This window comes from Brassica rapa, chromosome A08 (genome assembly GCF_000309985.2).
Source record: "Brassica rapa cultivar Chiifu-401-42 chromosome A08, CAAS_Brap_v3.01, whole genome shotgun sequence".
Taxonomy (NCBI): domain Eukaryota; kingdom Viridiplantae; phylum Streptophyta; class Magnoliopsida; order Brassicales; family Brassicaceae; genus Brassica; species Brassica rapa.
This window is the reverse complement of record NC_024802.2, coordinates 22,055,852-22,076,390: the sequence shown is the minus strand read 5'-3', so window position 1 is coordinate 22,076,390 and position 20,539 is coordinate 22,055,852. Positions and strand designations below refer to the sequence as shown.

Below are 20,539 nucleotides of genomic sequence, written 5' to 3'. Positions count from 1 at the left end.
AAATTCCCGCCGGAAAATAAGAGAAAAGCATATAAATTGGATTGTATCAGTAACTCTAAATCGTTAGACAAACTATTATGCTGGAGCTACGTCTTGTTCAGGGCTCTGCAAAGTTAGACAAGCGATGCTCCTCTAGAATCAGCTGTTTCTTGACTTATTATGCTTTATGTTAACAAAGTCTGGCAAAATTAGTGATCTTTAACGACTGTAATATACATATACGTGCACCAGACAGTGCATTCGTGTAGGCTTAATTTACAATACTAATACGCTTCATTTATTCTAGTTTGTACTTGTTTATGTTACAACGAAGGCACTAGATGAGCCTGTGAAATGCTGGACTGACCCAAAGAGCTTCTTTGCTGCACCAAAATGGGTGATCCTGTAAACACCTGGTGATGCAGACTCAGGAATTCTCCATTCTATTGTGGCTTGACTCCGGGAGCTAAACTTCTTATGCCTCGACCACTTGAACCTCAGACATAGGTCATCGTCGTCATAAACTGGGGTCCAAGTCTTGTCCTCCCTCTCAAGTCTCTCCACCAGAGCAAACGTACCTGCCATGAACAAAGTATATCTCAAACAATGACCAAGCCACTCATTTTGAAACTATCTATGACTAAGAAGCAGTCATAAGGATAAGGCACCTTCTGTCATTAGATCGTTTCTAGGGCAAGCTGACCGGAATACAACAGTCACCAGGTTACTTCCCCTCTTCACAGACAAGTTTTTTGGAACATCCGAGATTACATCCCCAAAACTGTCTCCGCCAGGAGTTGAGTCCATCACCACTGGCGTGAGGAAGCTCACTTGCTTGTCTAGGAGATTCGGCGGCTGAGGCCCTGGCTGAACATTCCTACCAAGGACGAGAGATTTGGAGAGCTTCTTGAACTCTTGAATGTATCCACTGAGTGTATGTGGGCCAAACAATGTAGATGCGCCCTAACAAATGCAACAGATACATATTAAGTGGAACAAGAAGGAGCCAGTGTGATAAGAAGCTTTTACCTCATATCTTTGCACTTGGTACTCCTCAAAGGTAGTCACATACTGTGAGTAACCATTAGCCAACCCAGCTATCACCACGTGAATCTCACCGCTCAGTTCTTTATCACCGCTTCTTTTAAGCTGTGTTTTGACAGCATCTCGGAGACGCCTCCCAGCCATAGTAGTGAATTCTAACAAGCAAGACAGTCAGGTATATTAAACATCATTATTATGAAATGTGACAAATCTGCAGATTCCTCCACTACCTCCAGGAACGCTGAGAATGAAAAGTTTCCCAATACGTAGAATTTGCAGTGAAAGAATTGACGGCTTGAGAGCAATGAGACAAAGTTAGAACCGTAAACAATACTCAAAGGAGTTTCACAAGTGTAAACTACTTACAGCCCAGGCATAAGGCTTTGTCATTTCTCCAGTGTCAAGCAAGATGGGTTTTGGGTAGTGACAATCCATTTGTTTCTTGTGAGGTGTTTTAAGAAAGTTTCTCACCATCCTCCAGAAAGGGTTCCCCTGATTTACACAAAAGCTGAGAAATGGAAAGCATGGAGCTAATATTAACTTATTGGATGATACCTTATCATCTCCTTGTGTAAAATCAAATGCTCCTGGTCCATCTGTGGTTCCAGCAGCAAAAGCAAAGCCCATTGCCGCCGGACATGTTCTTACAACCTCTGAACTTCCATCTTTTTTAGAAAGCGTCACATTAAGCTGTGAAAAGTCAACGTAAACTTGGCGGTAATCAACTTTCCCTTGAAGCTGCTCAGACGCTTTATTAAAAAGATCCAAAGCCTTCTTGAATTGTCTCTCACCAATCACACGTGTGCTCTCAAATTCATCAGGATACCTGCCAATGATAAAATCAAAACAAGTCATGATAATTAATTTATCTAAATAAAATTTGAGATATTTAATTTTGTATTACCCTGGTCCACGCCCATAGCACAGCTCATTTCTCCCACCACATGTACTGTGATTGAAGTCACAACGAAGACCAGTGTCTAGGCAAAAGGCTCCAAGCACGTTTGGGCTAACGTCACCACAGTTTGTCTGACAGAAAGCAGAAACAAAGCCAGGCTTGTCCGCCTTCCTCATAGCACTCCTCACACGCCTCGCGGAACTCGATATTCTAGTTGCAGGCCTACCGGGTTGTGACTCAAAGTAAGATGCAATCTCTAGCAACTCCTCAGCTGCAAGCTTACGGCTGTCCTGATGATTCTCGATTATGCTTGAAACTCTTCTAGGTATCTCATCGGAAACAAGCTCTTCCCTCTGTTCAAACCAATCCTCCATTAATCTTGCTGCAGCGCCCTTGTTGTCCCCACTGATCAAAGAGTTTGTACGACTCATGGAAGTTCCATGAGTAGCAAACCAGTTGAAACTACCTACTGGACCCCACTGATCATCCACAAACTTCAAGAGAGTCATTTCTTTATCGGTATCATACTTGTATTCACTCCTTTCTTCAGAAGGATTGTTAAGATATGCACTTGGACTCCGGTTAACGCCAGCATCCAAAAGCTCACCTACAAGGTAAGTTTAATTAGCCAAAAGGGCACTTCGACTATTTTTCATTGGTCAATATTAAGCAGAAGAACTTGTATCAGAGATTCCAGCAATAACAAATTATAAAACAGGAAAAAATTGCCAAAGAAAAGTGTATCCTCATTAATCCTTACCATTATTGAGAAAAATTGATCCAGGACGGAGGTTCTCGTGAGCTTGGATGATACTATTCTCAATTCCATCAACAAGGGCATCAAATGACTGACGAACAAACCCAAGTGACGTTACAATATACACAACATACTGAAGATAGCCACCAGGACCAGCGTGGGTGTGAATGCCACTGATGGCAACATTCTTTTCCGTATACAGGTCCCCATATCTACAAAAAAAAAGTTTTTTTTAGTTAAACTAAATTAAATTTAATTAGTAACATAGTACAATGACTAAGTAGAATACTTAACACTAATTCACCTAATATTATCTATCTAATCTAATCCTACTCTTAAGCTACTACTATTCAACCTAGGAAACGATTAGGATGCATGCGTATACCTTGCCTTGAGCCTCTCGATCACTTTGAGTGTAACGATTTGTGAAGCCATGCAAGCGTCGATGTTAACAAACACAACACGCTTCCCTTGTGGGTCAGAGACAATGAACGTCCGAGCGCGGAGCCTGAAGTGGATACCAGATGCGACTTGCGCCATGTCAGCATAACCCATCATGTTGACATCAGCGGCAGGGCCGGTGATGTCATAGCTTCCAAGTCCAATCAAATACTCAGAGTGAGAGTGAACTTGCATCCAAAACAGTGTCGATATGTATAAGAAACTGCTCCATAATCTGATTAGAGATTGTCGCTCCATCATTGTGATCAAGTTCCTCAACCACTTCGCCTTACCTTCTTTACTAATCATAAATAACAGAATTGTATTGTTATGCAATCAGATAACCGTCGATTTGAAAAAGAACAGTTACAAGAAAATTCGATTGAAATCTCAAAATCTGGTTCGGTTTAAACATGTGATTTTAAATTGGTTGACCGAAAAATAAGCATGGAGAATAATCAGCAAGATACACATGCAGAAGAGAAACAAATATCTAACCTTGATCTCGGGAGGGGATTGTTCTAAAAGCAACCGGAGAGATGAAGAAAAGTATTTGGTGCAGAAAGAGAAAGAGAAGAGTCTGACAGTCCAAAGGAAAGCAAATGAAATTGGTGGGAGAGATTATTTTCTTTCTATTATTTTATTTCTTGTCAAGGATGATGGGTGCTCAACTGACTTCTTAATAAAGTTTTGGGCCAAAATCTGTAAGTTAAATCAGGATTATGGGCTTAAATCTAATGAAATTAAAAAATAAAATGTGCACTACTGTTGAGCCCATATCCCATTAGTCCATAAACATAATACATCAAACTATTTGTGCCCAAATCTGGAGTTGAATCAAACTTTCGGCTCAAATCTTACATGAATTTTATAATAAAAAAGTGACACCCCGTACCTTAATACATTAAGAATTAATAAATTTTCTAAATTAAAAAACTTTCAACTTTTAAAACTAAGCTTTGAAAATCTTAAACACTACATCATAAACGTTAACCATAACATTCAACCCCTAATAATGATAAAAATCCAAATTAGTCAGATTATTTATTTTTTTACAGGTTAAACATAATAATTCTAAAATTTAAAAGAAGCTTAAAAATTATAAATGGGTGTTTCAGTTTCCACCTCGTCAGCACAAAACTCGCAACGTATAGAGAAGAGAGACGAAAGAAAAAAAAAACAGAAGGATCTGAGTTGCGTGAAGGGTAACATTATAGTTCTAGATTTTCGATTTGCGCCTTTGATTCGTTTAATCTCAAATGTGTAATTGTGTATGCACAGGTGATCAAACGCTAGGATCTGAGAGAGAGGCAAAATGGCGAATCATCGTTTAGATAACGAGTACGATTACTTGTTCAAGATCGTCCTCATCGGCGACTCCGGCGTCGGCAAATCCAACATCCTCTCTAGATTCACCAGAAACGAGTTCTGCCTCGAATCCAAATCCACAATCGGCGTTGAATTCGCCACACGCACTCTACAGGTAGTGATGATCTATCCATCTTCTCTCGCATTTCGAATAAGATCTGAACACAACGCCTCGAGATCCGCCATTTTCTATTGAAAACAACAACGAAAACAAGAATCGATTGGAAACGAGTGTTGAATCGCCAGAACAACAACGAGGTTGAGGAATGTAGAAGCTTCATCGCCATGAATCAGAAGCTTAATCAGCTTGAAGACTCACGAATGTTGAAGACCATGAAGCCATGGATGGCTCTTGATACCATATTGAATGTTTTCAATTAAAGCTTCTTAAAGCTAGAGTTTGTTACAGTGCTGAGCATTCGGTTTTACGGTCCGGGCGCGGTTTATTCGGTTTTCAGGTTATTCGGGTTAGGGTGTTTAGGAACCTTTTAGGAACCGTACATATTTCGGATCAGTTCAATTCGGGTAATGTCGGATTCATTCGGGTAATATCGGATTTGGGTAATGTCGGATTCGGGTTTCTATTCTTTATAAATAATTCGGGTTTGGTTCGGATTTAAAATCCAAAAACCAAAAAAAAATCCCAAAAACCGGAATTATACCCGGAAAAAACCAAAAATTTTTTTTGGATAATTCGGATATTCGGTTCCCAGTTCGTTTCGGTTTTTCGGATTTGAAAATATAGAAACCGTTCGGGTTTTTGTAATTTTCAGTCAGGTCTCGTTTTTTTGGTTCTAGTTTGGTTTTTGGGTTTCGGGTAATATGCCCAGGACTAGTTTGTTACATGGTTTCGTTTATATATTACACTTAACCAAAATATGATCTCTAATATGTTCATGCCTCTTTCTCTATAGGTAGAAGGCAAGACAGTGAAGGCTCAGATTTGGGATACAGCAGGACAAGAGCGCTACCGAGCCATCACAAGCGCTTACTACAGAGGAGCCGTTGGAGCTCTCCTCGTCTACGACATCACCAAGAGACAAACCTTTGAGAATTCTCTGAGGTGGTTACGCGAGCTTAGGGACCATGCTGATTCCAACATCGTGATCATGATGGCTGGGAACAAATCTGATTTAAACCACCTGAGATCTGTTGCTGATGAAGATGGTAGGTCTCTGGCTGAGAAGGAAGGTTTGTCGTTTCTTGAGACGTCTGCTTTGGAAGCGAGTAATATCGAGAAAGCGTTTCAGACGATCTTGTCTGAGATTTATCATATTATAAGCAAGAAAGCGTTGGCGGCGCAGGAAGCTGCAGGTGGGCTTCCGGTTCCGGGGCAAGGTACTGCTATTAACATATCGGAATCATCTGTAGGTAACAGGAAAGGATGCTGTTCTACCTAATGACTAATCAAATCACACGTTTGGTTTCAAGACTTATCTCTTTTTGATCTTTTACCAGTTTTCTTTTTCTTCTGTTCTTGACTTAATTTCAGCAAGTATAGCATACCTTTTTTATTTGGATTTTATGTTACAGAAAGAAGTTTGTTTAGCTGTATTGACACTGTGAGGTCATTCACACCATTCCACAAAAAAAGGAAGATTTTTTCTTTTTCTTGATGTTCTGTTCTATCTGAGCATCTTTGCATCTAATACATAACAGATGCAGCTCTTTGCTACAGTGTTACATGGTGAATTGGTGATTAAGGGATCTCATTATGATAAGCTCTTGAGTCTTGGCTTGGACAGTGTATATCAGTGACATAGTAAAGCCAAAGGTGCTGATAAAAATCACAATCTAATCAATCTTAGATATTCTGTTTTGTGCATATGATTATATGCTAAACACGGAGAGACAGGATCAATAGTTGATGATGATGCTCATTTCACATCAAAGATGGAAAACGAATCCTGAAACCTTAAACAAGTGTGAATAAATCTCTGAATTATTAAAAAAAACTGGTAGAAAAAATCTGAAAATGTGGCAAACATAGAAAGGAATAAAAAAAAGATGTGGAGACCATTAAACCTAAAAAAAGAGATGGAGGTGTGGTGGAGGGTGATGCGCACGAGGGGTGTCTGTCTGTGTAAAGCATTTAGCACTAAACTGAAAAAAGTCCGCATAGGCTCAGACAGAGAGAGAGACGGTCGAAAGAAAGTTAGTTGGTGAAAAAAAAAAGATATTTTCGTTCGGTGACAGTCTGTTTGTTAATATTTTCACTAGTGGCCTCTCTTTCTCCACCTCTCGCTCTCATAGATCCATCGATGGCTTCCCTCGTCGAATCCGGTTGGCAGGTACCTCATCTCCCCAATCTCCTCCTGTTTTCGATTCCCTCGTTTTCATCGATTTTCCTCCTATTCCTCCGTATCTCGTCGCCGCTCTCGATTGATTTGATCCAACGAATTAAATGTGAGCTCGTATCGATTGCAATGTGTTAGATCTGAATTTGACTACGCTGGTGCCAAATCATGTAGAACGCATTAGCGTAGTTCCAGTGTGTGTGTTGAACCACGTGCTGATTCAAATCAATACTGTTTCCTGGAACATTTGCTTTTACCACTTAATGATATAGAAAGAGAGAAGGCGACTTAATTAATGACGATGTGTTTTCTTTTTACCATAGTTTTTTTTTTTTGTTGCTATCAATGAAATGTAAGGATATGTTGCTGATCAATATGTTTTTTCTGTGGATGATGGCAGTACCTTGTGACGCATTTTAGCGACTTTCAACTGGCCTGCATTGGGAGTTTCCTCCTCCATGAAAGCGTCTTCTTCTTGTCTGGTCTCCCTTTCATTTACCTCGAAAGACATGGCTTTCTCACCAAGTACAAAATTCAGGTAACTCTCTTATTTCATTGTTTGTAAAGTCCCAATACTGACCCCGGTTCGAATCCCGCTGGTCACTGGGGGTAAAATTTAACATCTGGGCTCCCCCAGCGTCCCGTGACCGAGGCTTATTCCGGCCGATAACGTAGGCTGTTACGTACACTCCCCCGCTAGTCTGGACCCACCTCGGTGGAGCCAGGATACACCGGGTTATTCAAAAAAAAGTCTCATATGTATGAATTTGATACCTTTTCGTGATTCGTTTCAATAGGATCTCTTATTAGGTTGGTCACCAATGTATCAGTCACTTGTGTAATTGTTTTTTTTCCAGTTCATGACTGTTTGTAAAAATAAAAATTGTTGTTTCACTGATTAAACTAATTTATTGTCCTTTCTCTCAGCTTACCTTACTTTTATGATGAGCAAATACTGTTGTTTTGGTCACATGCAGGCAAAGAACAACACACCTGCTGCCCAAGGAAAATGTATCACCCGCCTGTTGCTTTATCATTTCTGCGTGAATTTGCCCCTTATGATGGCCTCCTATCCCGTCTTCAGAGCCATGGGAATGCGGAGCAGTTTTCCTCTACCTTCCTGGTATTATCAGGTTCCTTTAGTGCTTAAGCTTTTTTTTTTCCTTTGGGTTCTGATGTTAAACTCTTTCAACTGGCAATTCAAAAAAAAAGTGTCAGTTTTAGCATCATGAAAGCACCTGAGCTTATGTTTGATCAGGTCATATAAGACCCTGTTTTGGTGATGCTCCTGCAGGAAAGAAGTGTCTGCCCAGATACTATTCTACTTCATCATTGAGGATTTTGTTTTCTACTGGGGCCATCGGATCTTGCACTCAAAATGGCTTTACAAGAACGTCCACAGTGTGCATCATGAGTAAGTTTCAGTTCATATTTTACTCTTTTTAAGTTTGGATAAGTTCTGAGAGAGCAGCCATTTTATAATTATCCCAGATATGCCACACCGTTCGGTTTGACATCAGAATATGCTCACCCAGCTGAGATTCTATTCCTGGGATTTGCTACCATAGTCGGTCCAGCTCTAACCGGCCCGCACTTGATTACTCTCTGGTTATGGATGGTTCTGAGAGTGCTTGAGACAGTGGAAGCACATTGTGGCTATCATTTCCCATGGAGTCTCTCAAATTTCCTTCCTCTGTATGGAGGGTAAGATCACATTACCTAGCCAGCTCTCTTGAAAACTTAAAAGCTTTCATAGATTGGTAATAATTGAAATTTTTCACTAATATGGTTACAGTGCTGACTTCCATGACTACCATCACCGCCTCCTCTACACAAAGTCTGGAAACTACTCTTCAACTTTTGTGTATATGGACTGGTAAACATCTGATCTGAGCTATTATTATCTCTTTGCATTTGTAATAGGTACCTCAACAATTTCATCTTTGTGTTCTTCAGGATCTTTGGTACCGATAAGGGCTACAGAAGACTCAAGTCTCTTAAAGAAAATAGCAACTTGAAACAAACGTGAAACCACCAGTTTGAATTGCAGTGAACATTTTTAGCTGGAAATGCATATTTGCTGAGTGTCCGTTTTGCATCTCTGTGGAGGTCTTTCATTCTGCAACCTCGTCTTCTCGTCCATGTTGATGCAGCTGTTCTGTGACTTAGTTCATTATGTGTGTCTAGAATTGCTACTAATGTGCCCTCCTTGAAAAACATTTGGTACTTCTAGCTGAATAGCCTGTGTTGGATTTGGCAATTGAATCTTTTGGTATGAGTCAGCTATTTGATTTGCTGCTAAATATCACACACGTCTTTCTTTTCTCCTAGGCGGAGTGGTTATATCAATGTTTCTAAAACCCGGTCCGAACTGGACTACTTTCTGGACACTGGGTCGATCTTGGTCAAACCGCGGGTTAACATATTAATAAATTGTAATATACAGTTTAGATTTTGAAAAAAAAATTAAAAAATATAGCAATATTGTTTTAATGCATAGTTGTCTTATGTACTAATATATGATGATGTTCAAAGAGGTTTGAAACATTTGTTGTTTCTATTTCTCTAGAGAATAGCGATTTTATAATTGTTAGTCCATTAATTTAGAGAGTATATAAAGTTTTACTAAATTAATTTATAAAAAAGTTAACGATGCTCATGTACCATGAAAGATAGTTTATCATACATCAATAAAAATGTAGAATCTAGTTAAAATTTTTAAAACAACACTAAAGATTATAGGCTTCAATATATAAATCATTTACCAAAATTCAATATTTTAGAAGGTGTTAACACATAGATTTTGAGAAAAAATTTTAAAAATATGAAAATATTGTTTTAATAAATAGTTGTATTCTGCACTAACATATGATGATGTTAAAAGAGGTTTGGAGCCTTTGTTGTTTCTGTTTATAACGAAAATAGTGATTTTATGGTGGTAATTTTACCGATTTAGGAAGTATTATGAAGTTTTAAAAAATTAATTGATAAAAAATTATAACGATTTCCATAAACTATAAAAGAGAGTTTAACATACACTAAAAAGTTTGGGTTTCATTATATAGAGAGTTTACCAAAATTTAATAGTTTGTAGGGGTTGTTAATGATTAGATTAGAAGGATGTGTTAAAAAAAAAAAGATTTACTTAAGACGAGATTTACAAATTGGGTAAGATTCCTGGAGAGCCTAAACCAGATCTGTACAAAGACCAAAGGTCAAGATGCCAACCATCCCTCATTTCTATGAACACAATGTATAGATAAAAACAATCGTTTGTATTGTGAAAATACTATTTTGTAGCAGCTTCTGTGACTTTGGTTGGATTGTTGGATGCACGAACTAGACCCCATCTGAACATCGTCATTTGGATTTTAATTAGTTTCGACCTATCGGGTTTATCAATAATATTCTCACTCAGCTGGTTGTTTAATTTACACATTTGTTAATTAGTTAAAGTGATGACAAGCCTTGAGTCAATTATTATTTTTGCTTTTATATAAACAATACGTATAGATTCTTACTTGCACGTATTTCTTGAAAAAACCTTGTTTGGATCTATTTTATTGTATACCAGGCTAGTTTGGGAAGTTTGGCCCTACGACTTATCACGATCAGCTAAACTCAGACTTGAATAGTTCATCATTTACTACTTCAATGGAAATGAATTTATTTTGTCAGATTTTATTATGTCTTAATACATGGATTCTATATAATAAAGAAAATTTCGGTGGTTTGTTTTTGTCAACAAAAAGATTTAGCTGATAAAACGCCAAGTGCTAATTGGTTTCTGGTAATAAATATAACTTTCTTATATTAAGCTAACAAAAAGTTTAATAAATATATGGTCTCTTTCAATGTAGTTTATATACATTATTACGAGAGAACAATTAAGACAAGCATTAGACTCTAATCTCTTTCATTTACTTCTCCATGACTCCATCAATGGCTGTTACATCCAAATCAATTACTCTCTACATTATCACTCACTTATGCCTAGTTTCTTGGGTATTAAGTCAACAACAAGAAACCGAGTTTCTTCACCATGGATTCTTAAAAGCCAATATACTAAACTACGGATCCACAAAGATCCTTCCAAGTGGTATCTTGGAGCTAACAAACACCTCAAGGAGGCAAATGGGTCAAGCCTTCCATGGCTTCCCCATACCATTCACCAACCCTAACTCATCAAACCCCTTTTCTTTCTCCACAAGTTTCGTTTTCTCAATCAACGCACCAGGTCATGGCCTAACCTTCATGATCTCTCCCTCCATGGACTTCACCAGAGCCATGGCGAGCCAGTTTCTCGGTCTCTTCAACGCTTCAAACAACGGGAACTCAACTAATAGAATCCTCGCGGTGGAGTTTGACACGGTGAAGTCAAACGAGTTTCTTGACATCGACGGTAACCACGTGGGGATCGACGTCAACGGTTTGGTCTCAGTTGAATCTGCACCAGCTGCGTTTTTCTCAAACCGGCATAGCAAGAATATAACCTTGAAGCTTTCTAGCAAAGATCCGATACGGGCTTGGATCGAATACGATGGAGAGGAGATGGTTCTCAACGTCACATTGGCTCCTCTCGACATTTCTAAACCTAAGCTTCCTCTTATGTCAAGAAAGATGAATCTTACAGAGATTTTTAACGACAAGATGTTTGTCGGATTCTCAGCATCCACGGGAAACATGACGAGTAATCATTATGTTCTTGGATGGAGCTTTAGTAGAGAAGGCAAAGCAAAAGAGTTTGATCTCACTCTACTTCCTTCAGTTTCAGCTCCGTCGCCATCTGAGTTAGATGACTTTGATCTTATTTCAGATACTCCTTCGGATTCAGCAACTGCAAACGCTAAGGGCACCAAACTGATCATAATCTGTAAACTTGTAATAATGTTCTTTATGATGTGATTGAACTCTATAAATGTATTACTTTCTTGATTTTATTAGAGAAAAATAAATAAAATGTTGGATACATATGCATAGCTACATTTAGAAATGTTTGATTCAAGTATTCCCTTTGTTATTACATTGATAGATCTGCTGATGCATCAGTTCCTTGCTTTCCAAGACAAAGTTTAAGGTGCACAAAAGAAAGAAAAAGAAGACAAAAGTTTAAAAGTCCATTCTCAACTTTCTGTTTCATAAGCTTGAGATTATTTAGTTTTCAACAACATATATAACTAAATTATAATACATTACAACAACATGTTGTTCTGGAAGTGTTTTTAGGGTTTAAACCTCTGGCTTGCAGGAGAAGCCATTAACAGTGAAACCTCCATCAATACAAATGGTTTGTCCTGTTATATAAGAAGCTGCAGGGAGACAAAGAAAGGTAACCAACGAGGCAACCTCGCCCGGCTCGCACGCACGGCCTAATGGAGTTCTTGAGAAGATAGCCTCCGCAAATTTCTCATCGTCAAGACGCTGAAAAAAAGCCAAGATTCAGGTTATTACAAGAAGAAAGAAATAAAGAAAGAAAGAAGAACAAGAACCGTTTTAGCTTACTTTTTGGACAAGAGGAGTTTTTGTCATCCAAGGAGCTACAGAGTTAGCCCTTATGCCATCACTTGCCCATTCACATGCCAAGTTCCTTGCCAGTTGATTCATGCATCCTGCATTTCAAGTTGCTTAGATGTGTATATATAGACATCATTTAAAAAAAAAGAGTTTTGAGTGAACCTTTTGTTAAGCTGTATATAGATACAAAACCAGATGAGACAACCCCACATACTGAAGACAAGAACACAATGCTACCAAATCCTGATGCCTTAAGTAAAGGATGGGCCAGTTGAGAGAAGTGATAAGCAGAATCCAAATTGGTAGCTATTTGACCTGAGAAATCTTGTGCTGTAAACTCTGTAGTCGGCTTTGACACAAGGGTACCAACATTGTTGATCTGCATCAAAGCAAGTAATGATAGTGATGAAAGACATTAAAAATTCATGAAATGTCAGAGGTCCCTAGTTCGAATGACCGTTGAGAAAAAACTAATATTATATTATGTGGTTTCCGGTCTGGGGGAATTAGGGCTTCGGCCCGTATCTCCTGGTAATTCAAAAAAAAAATGAATGAAAAACCTTAGGATTAACTTACAAGGATGTTGAGTTTGCCACTGAATAGAGAAGAGACCGTCTTCATCAACTCATCTCTCTGAGCTCGAGAGGAAACATCACAGACTGAGCCAGTGACTTGAAACCCTTTCTCTTTCCATTCACTTAAACATTCATCAAGCAGAGTTTGGTCTCTAGCACACGTGTGAACTCTTGCACCAAAACCAGCAAGTTCCTCCACTATCGCATACCTGAAGTTACAAAATCAAATTCCTCAGCACTCATGCATGTATCAACCTTACTTTGTGTCTTACTTAAGATGAAGCTAAGAAACAGAGCATTTTGGAGTAAGAAGACGAACCCAATTCCCTTGGTTCCACCGGTTACAAGAGCTGTCATACCTCGAAGACTCCACCGGCTATCCATCGTAAAGTATCAGTCAGAATACGTAAGAAGAAAAAAGAAGAAGTGATAAGATCTATGAGTTCTATATATGAAACATGTGGTTGAAAATTTGTTTAGAAAAGTAAGCAACGTAAGAGACAAGAGAACAAAACTGGGCCTCTCGTTTTGTGTCTCGCTGGAAGCACGTGGCAAGTGGCAACTACGACACAGATACTCTTCCCTTAGATTTATGTGAAGAATTCATCAATTAGAGACAAGTTGTTGTGTCTGAAAAAAACAGTTGTGTGTGTAAACTAATCCACAAACAAGCTTATTCCATGCTTATGGTAAAGCTTAACGAAGTAGAAAACAAACATTGAAACAGAAATAGCTCACTGAGCTTTATAGTTATGGTCTTTATTATGTACCTAAACCCTAGAGGCAGACGCATTGTTCTTTTTTGATAAATGCATAACTTTCTTGATTTTACTTGAGAGCAGCAATAAAGTACAAAGACAGTTTAAAGTCCATTCTCAACTCTTGTTTCATATTTTTTTTTTGTAACACCAACTCTTGTTTCATATATACCTAACTTCTCATACTTTTTTTTTTGACAAACGGCTTACTAACTTCTCATACATTACATCATAGTTGTAATGTATCAAGTGGCAACATATATACATTACTCTAATTTTACTTTATCAAAGTCCAATAAAAATCTAATAGAAACAATTACAAACACTGATTTTATCAACTACCAATATGTAACAAATAATTTGAATGCTGATATATAGAAATGTACAAATAAAATAAATGAAAATTTTGTAATTTATAAGAGCACTTCAAAATAAATCACATAGAATCACATTCAGTTTTTGTTCTCTTAATTTCTCATACTTTGCAGAATCACATTAAATGATTTAATTTTTTTTTTTAATTTTGCAAAGTATGAAAAAAAAATATCTGAGCTTGTGGCTAAACATCATAAAATTAAATCAACTTTTGGTTTAAATCCTTGAAAAAAATTTCATTATTTTCTCTGTGATTTTACGAGGTCTATGCTTTGAATTATTTATTTGTTTTTACAATGTGTCTCCACAATCGTGACATGGACAATTTGAAAAACATTTTCCCCATAAAATGACCCACAATGTAACTACTGCAGTCATTTTATGTTGGGTTTTGTTAAAAGAAGTGTGTCGAGATCAAAAAGTGTCCTAGAATAATATAAGAAACTCATAAAATGATCCACAATGTAATTCTTTTTTTTATATATTGTGATATCACTAACCAGTGAGGACATGCATACTATATACACATATTCTTTTATGGAGACGGATACTATTAGTTGTTATTACATCTATGATAATTTCTTACAATTATAAATAATGATTATATTTTCTTCAAAAATGATTATGTTTTGCTTTGAAAGTGATTATATTTTTCTTATTTAAAAAAAATAGAAATAACTTGTGATAAATAACTTAACTATGAAAAATATGAAATTAATGTTTTAACTAATCTTATAAATTCTTATGTAAATTTATATGTAATATAACTATTAAGAAAAAGAGTCAAACTTCAAAAACATAAAATTACTTATCATATAAACTTGTTGGTTTTCTATAATAATTTAAATTATTTAAATTTTATTTATTTGTTATAGATGTATATATATTTTACTAGATTTTAATGTATTTTGAATACAAAACATTTTTTTGTTTCTTGGTCATTTTTAATTTTCATAGAAAATTAAAAATATATTTGTAAAGTTCAGAATTTGAAATGTTTAAATTTTCTTATGTATATGATAGTATAATATACTTTATATTTATATCAAATATAAAACTATATATAGTACTACTTAATTTAATTAATTGGCGAATCTCCTAAAACATTCTAAAACAAATTTATGATCAAAATAGTTTATAAATAAAATGATTAAAATAGGTTTCATTAAAGGACATAAGACTAAGATAATGAATTATAAATTTAATTTGAATATATATTTGTAAACATATATATATATATATATATATATATATATATATATATATATATATATATATTTTAAAATTTTATTATTTTATACCATAAATCTTAAATTCTAGGCTTTAAATTCTAACCTCCAAACTTTAAACCCCACCCAAAACTAATATATACAAAATGATGTACAAAATAATATAATATCGTATATAAAATATTTTTAATTAGTTAAAATATTATTGTATATAAAATATTTTTAATTTATGCATTGCAAATATTAAACCCAATTTAGAATTAAATTTATAAATATATAAAATATTTTTAACTAGTTAAAATTTATAATATTATCGTATCCAAAATACCCATGAATGGATATTTGCAAGAAGAAGAAAAATATCGACGGCTCAGATAACGGCACGTGTCCCAATTGCAATGTGATCTGATCCAAACCTATTTATATTCTTCGCTGCTTTTTCTTCTGTCTTGACCGCTCCTTCCGATCTCTGATTCCTCGATTCTTCCTCTTACTCTCTCTTTCTCTTCGCCGAATCGTCGCCGCCTCCGCCCAATCCCTAAGGTGAGCTTAACCGGGTTGCTTTAGGGTTTCTCTTTTTCTGAGGGCATTTCCCTAAAATTGATTACAAATCAGATTCAAAGACGGTTGAGCTAAATTAAGGAGAAGATGGCTACAACGACGACGACGAGCGGTGTGTATATCCACGTCATCGAGGACGTCGTCAGCAAAGTCCGCGAGGAGTTCGTTAACAACGGAGGTCCCGGCGAGAGTGTTCTCTCCGAGCTTCAAGGAGTAAGTTTTTTTTTTTCGATTTAAAGATTGAAACTTTCGATTAGGGTTTTGTTTAATTCTGGAAAAGGATGGAGCTTTGATGATTGTTAGTGGAATCGAGGTTTGGGTTTCTTTTTAAATCTGTGATTTTTTTTTTTAGATTTGGGAGACGAAGATGATGCAAGCTGGAGTCTTGTCTGGACCAATTGATAGGTCGTCGGCGGCTCAGAGGTCGACACCTGGAGGTCCGCTGACGCATGATCTGAATGTTCCTTATGAAGGTACTGAGGAGTACGAGACTCCTACTGCTGAAATGCTCTTCCCTCCGGTGAGTAAACGAATAGCTGCTTTCTTTGAGATGTTGTTGTTGTTGTTGTAATGGTTTGGCTTTGCTGCTGTGTTGAGCAGACACCGTTGCAGACTCCTCTTCCAACGCCGCTTCCGGGGACGGCTGATAATTCATCAATGTATAACATCCCTACTGGGTCTAGTGATTATCCAACTCCTGGAAGTGAGAATGGAATCCATGCTGATGTCAAAGCAAGACCCAGTCCTTATATGGTGAGCAGCTCTACTTTTTTAATTAATGTTGTTATTCATGTGTAGTTTAACTGCTTATCCAAGTGTTTTCAAAGACTTTTTCACTGACAACACAGAAAATTGACTTTAGATTTTCTGAATATTTTTTGTTGGTTTGCATAAACTAAGAATATACTCTTTTATTGCAGCAACCTCCTTCTCCATGGACAAATCCAAGGCCTGATGTCAATGTTGGTAGGTTCTAATTTTACCTGCACTTAATTATTCAGTCAAAAGAAAAATGTTTCAGTTTGTTGTTTGGAATTTAAACTTTTTACCTACTTCTAGCTTATGTGGATGGCCGTGATGAGCCTGAGAGAGGGAACTCTAGTCAGCAGTTCACGCAGGTACTTCTACGTAACATCTAGACCAAGAATTGTGAATTTGGATTTTTAATTTCGGTTCAAATCTTCTTTGCAACATTCACGTGATTAGATCTCTTGAGTCATATATTCCTGAACTATGCAATACTCTTTCAGGATCTATTCGTGCCACCTTCGGGGAAACGAAAGCGTGATGATTCTTCTACACAATATCAAAATGGTCGGTCTATTCCACAGCAGGATGGTGCAAGCGATGATATGCCTCAGGTGTGTACCTAGAACAATACATTTTCATTTACATTTAGAATATAACTCACTTGAGAAAAAAAAAAACAGATTGTCCTTATCTCCCTTCATTTATTTAATAAAAATAAGTTTATGGATGCTTACCAAAAGATAACAAGAATGCATTTGCACAAGTTTATGATATCTCAGTGATGTGATTTATAAGCGCAAATTAAATATTTGCAGGTAAGCCTAGAGGGTGATACATTTTGCATAACCTTTGTTGGCGAAAGAAAGGTTCCACGAGATCTCCTCTGCTCATCTTCAAAGATTCCTCAAGCTGATGGGCCAATGCCTGACCCTTACGATGAAATTTTGTCGACACCAAATGTAAGAAGAATGCTTCAGCTTTTCATTTTTGTTATAGATATAGATACTTCTGCTAGTAATTAAGATGATACTGCTGCAGATATACAGCTATCAAGGACCCAATGAAAACTTAAACGAAGGCAGAACACCTGCTCCAAACGGTAAGACAAGCCTAACAGAAAACGATGGGAGAGTGTTTTTTATAGAGAAACTAAATGAATATGTTCTACAGAGATCCAAGCCAGCACTCCTGTTGCTGTACAAAACGATATCATCGAAGACGATGAAGAGCTGTTGAATGAAGATGATGATGACGACGAGTTGGATGACTTGGAAAGCGGTGAGGATATGAATACACAGCATCTGGTTTTGGCTCAGTTTGACAAGGTAAAATGACTCTTGTTTACACATGTTTCGTGGTGTGTGTTTGTTTACACATGTTTGGTGTTGTGTGTAAATTAGGTGACTCGGACAAAGAGCAGGTGGAAGTGCAATCTGAAAGACGGGATCATGCATATAAACGATAAGGACATTCTGTTCAACAAAGTAATATATTGTGCCTCACAACAAAGCTATTCTGGTGATGATAATACTAACACACGCTCTTTATCTACTTTTACAGGCAGCAGGCGAGTTTGACTTCTGATCTTTGACAATAGCAATGCTTATGGAGAAGCTACTCCTTCAATGTCCAGTGTCTTTCTTTTTTTCCTCATGAATTTAGACCAAACTTCTGTGAGAAAGACGTGATTATTTATGGGAAAGTGCTGCACCTGGTTTGGCTTGTTGTAAAAAAAAAAGATTTTTTCCGGTTCACACGATGGGAAATTAACATTGCCAAAAGCATCTTAAGATGTGTTTATTTTTAAACATCAAGGCGATTCGTAAGGACTCAGATTCTCATTGGGAATGAGATCTACAAGCACGAGTTTGGTCTGAAACGTATCTAAGAGAGCAATTTGGTTGCTATGTTAGGCCTTGGCAGAATATTGCCAGCTTTCCTTGTCGTCCGTTGGGAACCGTTCTTCTCTGTAAAACCAACATGAAACCTGATATTGTCCTCTTGTCTAGGAGGAGAAGAAGAGTGCAGATTTGGAGAAACAAAGAGAGATGGAAGCAGAGGAATAGCTGTGGTTTCAACCGCATCACAAGATTGCTGTAAGAAGTGATTCTGGGGAACACAGACAAGATTCAGAGATGTTGGTGCTTGCCTCTGCAGCCTAGTCAGTGCTGATCTTGAGGACTCGCTCTTCCCAAACATGTTCACACCGTTCTCCATGCGTGTTGAGCCAATGAGTGTAGGTATACAAGTATAAACCGAGAGAGAGAGAGGAAGGAAAGTGATGTGAAGAGAAGAAGAATAAAAGATAGATAGGTTTTGTGTATGAGGAGAGTTCAGTTAAGGTGTAACGGTCGTTAACTTAACTAAAAAAGGTTGCCTCCTTTATTCTTTTCTTTTGGTTATGCTTTCTCCACTCTGTTGGTTTCTGTTACCTGTTATATCCTTGGGGGCATCTTTTAGTTTGGACAAAGGCCCAAGATAAGGTCAACTTCTTTGTTTTTAGTTTGCGTCGTTTGTTCTGTAACTACAACGGCCCAACCACCTGGTCTTTGTTTGTTGGAAACGTTTTAAATCGTTCATGTTTTATCATCCTTAATACCTTTTTTAATCAAAGTTATTGAATAAACTTTAAATATTTTCACAAATCTTAGGAAGGTCTATACTAATTTTCTAAACGTTTTTGAAAGAATTTTTAAAATAATAAACGAATGTTTTCTTGCACTTGCTAGAAACGAGCCTTTTGTTTCGACGTCTGTAAAAAGAAACTAGCTCCAAAGCTAGTTGACCTCGATCAAAACGAACAGTCGCCACGAAAGTTCTGAATCCTACTTAACCACTTTAGTTCCCTCCCGCAGTATCAAAATCAGAAGCTGCTGCTACGGTGCTACCTCCACCGTCGGATTATCACTCTGACAGATCCAACGTCTCTCATACCGCCATCTTTCCAAACTCGTTTTTACGTCAATAAAAGTTTTCTGACACTGTTCACTTTATCTCCCTTTGTACTTTTGTGCTTGGTTTCACACCTGAGAAGTCTGAGTTTCTTTTTTTAAAATATTTTGTTGCTGTTCATATGAATTTATCCGTACCAATTATTTTGAGTTTTTTTTTTGTTGCAATAATTGAAAAAGGCTGTTGAATACATTTGTAACGTGATCACTTTATTTTCTTATTAAATCCAAAACACTTATGATCATGAACATTATCGTCAGAGTCAAAAAGAGACAAAGATCGTGTGGTTCATCTTTTTCCATCGGATTCTTCAATATCTTGAATTCTTTTCCCGCTCATAACAGGGCCGATTAATTTTATTCATGTCAGTAACGCGGAATAGTGTCTAAGTACGTACATTCTTATACACATTATATTTAATTTTTTTTTTTTTTTTTTTTGAAACAACACATTATATTTAATTATAATCTTAAATTTTAATATAATATAATATGGCTTCGTTCATACACAGAAATAATTAGGTTTGCAAGAGGGAATCTTCACGGGACCGAAAAAATGAATGTGTAAGAAGAATACTTCCACAAAGATGCAAAAATGAATATTATTCTCTTATTATTTTGTTTTTTTTAGTAAATGAGACTTTCTATTATGGATGGGTTTTTGCTGCATTCATCCATTTAGGTACTGTAATAAGAGATGCACTTGGCAGGATCAATAATCTAATAGCATCATGCAACTTTATTGATCACATCATTAAGACATTACCCATCAGGATAAATGACCTTAACTATAATAAGAGATGGAAAAAGGTTATAAATCCAATATACATATTTATCATGGTGGCACTTGGCAGGATCAATAATCTAATAGCATCATGCAACTTTATTGATCACATCATTAAGACATTACCCCATCAGGATAAATGACCTTAACTAGAACGCATTACTGTTTTTGAACATCATTGTTTGAAGTCTAATCACGGCCATAAAAAGAGCATAAACGTTGCAAAATGCCATATGGAGCCAAATAATTAAGTAATGA

The 20,539-nt window shown here is 36.8% G+C and overlaps 7 protein-coding genes across 10 annotated transcripts; 4 read left to right on the top strand and 3 right to left on the bottom strand.

Moving 5' to 3' along the window:
- Nucleotides 1-145: 145 nt before the first annotated feature.
- Nucleotides 146-3,783, bottom strand: LOC103836446 (neutral ceramidase 1). Of its 3 annotated transcripts, none has more exons than XM_009112702.2 (10): nucleotides 3,618-3,783; nucleotides 3,064-3,415; nucleotides 2,682-2,890; nucleotides 1,928-2,528; nucleotides 1,579-1,849; nucleotides 1,390-1,515; nucleotides 1,254-1,317; nucleotides 1,009-1,178; nucleotides 648-942; nucleotides 298-557 (listed from the first exon to the last, which is right to left on the bottom strand). In XM_009112702.2, the coding sequence occupies exons 2-10, from the start codon at nucleotides 3,378-3,380 to the stop codon at nucleotides 298-300; spliced, it is 2,313 nt and encodes a 770-aa protein (XP_009110950.1). In that variant the 5' UTR covers nucleotides 3,381-3,415; nucleotides 3,618-3,783. The 3 variants fall into 3 exon arrangements, with proteins under 3 accessions (XP_033132513.1, XP_009110950.1, XP_009110951.1); XM_009112703.2 differs by having other exon boundaries at nucleotides 3,064-3,420; nucleotides 3,618-3,782; XM_033276622.1 differs by lacking the exon at nucleotides 3,618-3,783 and having other exon boundaries at nucleotides 146-557; nucleotides 3,064-3,380.
- Nucleotides 3,784-4,052: 269 nt separating this feature from the next.
- LOC103836445 (ras-related protein RABA2b) lies at nucleotides 4,053-6,205 on the top strand. The gene is made up of 3 exons (XM_009112700.3): nucleotides 4,053-4,324; nucleotides 4,401-4,602; nucleotides 5,402-6,205. The coding sequence occupies exons 2-3, from the start codon at nucleotides 4,435-4,437 to the stop codon at nucleotides 5,885-5,887; spliced, it is 654 nt and encodes a 217-aa protein (XP_009110948.1). The 5' UTR covers nucleotides 4,053-4,324; nucleotides 4,401-4,434; the 3' UTR covers nucleotides 5,888-6,205.
- Nucleotides 6,206-6,513: 308 nt separating this feature from the next.
- Nucleotides 6,514-9,127, top strand: LOC103836444 (methylsterol monooxygenase 2-2). Of its 2 annotated transcripts, none has more exons than XM_009112698.3 (7): nucleotides 6,514-6,778; nucleotides 7,185-7,322; nucleotides 7,762-7,907; nucleotides 8,079-8,198; nucleotides 8,276-8,488; nucleotides 8,580-8,660; nucleotides 8,741-9,127. In XM_009112698.3, the coding sequence occupies exons 1-7, from the start codon at nucleotides 6,749-6,751 to the stop codon at nucleotides 8,811-8,813; spliced, it is 801 nt and encodes a 266-aa protein (XP_009110946.1). In that variant the 5' UTR covers nucleotides 6,514-6,748; the 3' UTR covers nucleotides 8,814-9,127. The 2 variants fall into 2 exon arrangements, with proteins under 2 accessions (XP_009110946.1, XP_009110947.1); XM_009112699.3 differs by lacking the exon at nucleotides 6,514-6,778 and adding an exon at nucleotides 6,784-6,893.
- A 478-nt stretch (nucleotides 9,128-9,605) lies between these two features.
- On the top strand, nucleotides 9,606-11,881 carry LOC103836443 (probable inactive L-type lectin-domain containing receptor kinase III.1). The gene has a single exon (XM_009112697.3). It carries the CDS (start codon nucleotides 10,715-10,717, stop codon nucleotides 11,687-11,689), a length of 975 nt encoding a protein of 324 aa, XP_009110945.3. The 5' UTR covers nucleotides 9,606-10,714; the 3' UTR covers nucleotides 11,690-11,881.
- Nucleotides 11,780-13,442, bottom strand: LOC103836442 (tropinone reductase homolog At1g07450). The gene is made up of 5 exons (XM_009112696.3): nucleotides 13,193-13,442; nucleotides 12,875-13,082; nucleotides 12,461-12,677; nucleotides 12,287-12,393; nucleotides 11,780-12,205 (listed from the first exon to the last, which is right to left on the bottom strand). The coding sequence occupies exons 1-5, from the start codon at nucleotides 13,255-13,257 to the stop codon at nucleotides 12,014-12,016; spliced, it is 789 nt and encodes a 262-aa protein (XP_009110944.1). The 5' UTR covers nucleotides 13,258-13,442; the 3' UTR covers nucleotides 11,780-12,013.
- A 2,212-nt stretch (nucleotides 13,443-15,654) lies between these two features.
- On the top strand, nucleotides 15,655-18,354 carry LOC103836440 (transcription initiation factor IIA large subunit). The gene is made up of 12 exons (XM_009112694.2): nucleotides 15,655-15,778; nucleotides 15,851-16,009; nucleotides 16,149-16,316; nucleotides 16,397-16,549; nucleotides 16,717-16,762; nucleotides 16,856-16,914; nucleotides 17,047-17,157; nucleotides 17,362-17,505; nucleotides 17,585-17,645; nucleotides 17,717-17,871; nucleotides 17,947-18,030; nucleotides 18,107-18,354. The coding sequence occupies exons 2-12, from the start codon at nucleotides 15,884-15,886 to the stop codon at nucleotides 18,128-18,130; spliced, it is 1,131 nt and encodes a 376-aa protein (XP_009110942.1). The 5' UTR covers nucleotides 15,655-15,778; nucleotides 15,851-15,883; the 3' UTR covers nucleotides 18,131-18,354.
- On the bottom strand, nucleotides 18,338-20,501 carry LOC103836441. Its single transcript, XM_033276631.1, is given in 2 exon segments — nucleotides 18,338-18,496; nucleotides 18,499-20,501. Coding segments are annotated over 2 exon segments (405 nt in total). The 5' UTR covers nucleotides 18,764-20,501; the 3' UTR covers nucleotides 18,338-18,356.
- Nucleotides 20,502-20,539: the final 38 nt, after the last annotated feature.

Coding starts and splice junctions, on each gene's coding strand:
- LOC103836446 (XM_009112702.2), bottom strand. CDS start 3,380: ATGATGGAGCGACAATCTCTAATCAGATTATGGAGCAGTTTCTTATAC. Junction 2,529..2,681: donor ATCAATTTTTCTCAATAATG/GTAAGGATTAAT, acceptor CTTACCTTGTAG/GTGAGCTTTTGGATGCTGGC. Junction 943..1,008: donor ACCAAGTGCAAAGATATGAG/GTAAAAGCTTCT, acceptor TGCATTTGTTAG/GGCGCATCTACATTGTTTGG.
- LOC103836440 (XM_009112694.2), top strand. CDS start 15,884: ATGGCTACAACGACGACGACGAGCGGTGTGTATATCCACGTCATCGAG. Junction 16,317..16,396: donor CTGAAATGCTCTTCCCTCCG/GTGAGTAAACGA, acceptor TGTGTTGAGCAG/ACACCGTTGCAGACTCCTCT. Junction 17,158..17,361: donor CAAGCGATGATATGCCTCAG/GTGTGTACCTAG, acceptor AAATATTTGCAG/GTAAGCCTAGAGGGTGATAC.
- LOC103836445 (XM_009112700.3), top strand. CDS start 4,435: ATGGCGAATCATCGTTTAGATAACGAGTACGATTACTTGTTCAAGATC. Junction 4,603..5,401: donor TCGCCACACGCACTCTACAG/GTAGTGATGATC, acceptor CTTTCTCTATAG/GTAGAAGGCAAGACAGTGAA.
- LOC103836443 (XM_009112697.3), top strand. CDS start 10,715: ATGACTCCATCAATGGCTGTTACATCCAAATCAATTACTCTCTACATT.
- LOC103836442 (XM_009112696.3), bottom strand. CDS start 13,257: ATGGATAGCCGGTGGAGTCTTCGAGGTATGACAGCTCTTGTAACCGGT. Junction 12,678..12,874: donor GTGGCAAACTCAACATCCTT/GTAAGTTAATCC, acceptor GCTTTGATGCAG/ATCAACAATGTTGGTACCCT. Junction 12,206..12,286: donor AAACTCCTCTTGTCCAAAAA/GTAAGCTAAAAC, acceptor GCTTTTTTTCAG/CGTCTTGACGATGAGAAATT.
- LOC103836444 (XM_009112698.3), top strand. CDS start 6,749: ATGGCTTCCCTCGTCGAATCCGGTTGGCAG. Junction 7,323..7,761: donor TCACCAAGTACAAAATTCAG/GTAACTCTCTTA, acceptor GGTCACATGCAG/GCAAAGAACAACACACCTGC. Junction 8,489..8,579: donor TTCCTTCCTCTGTATGGAGG/GTAAGATCACAT, acceptor ATATGGTTACAG/TGCTGACTTCCATGACTACC.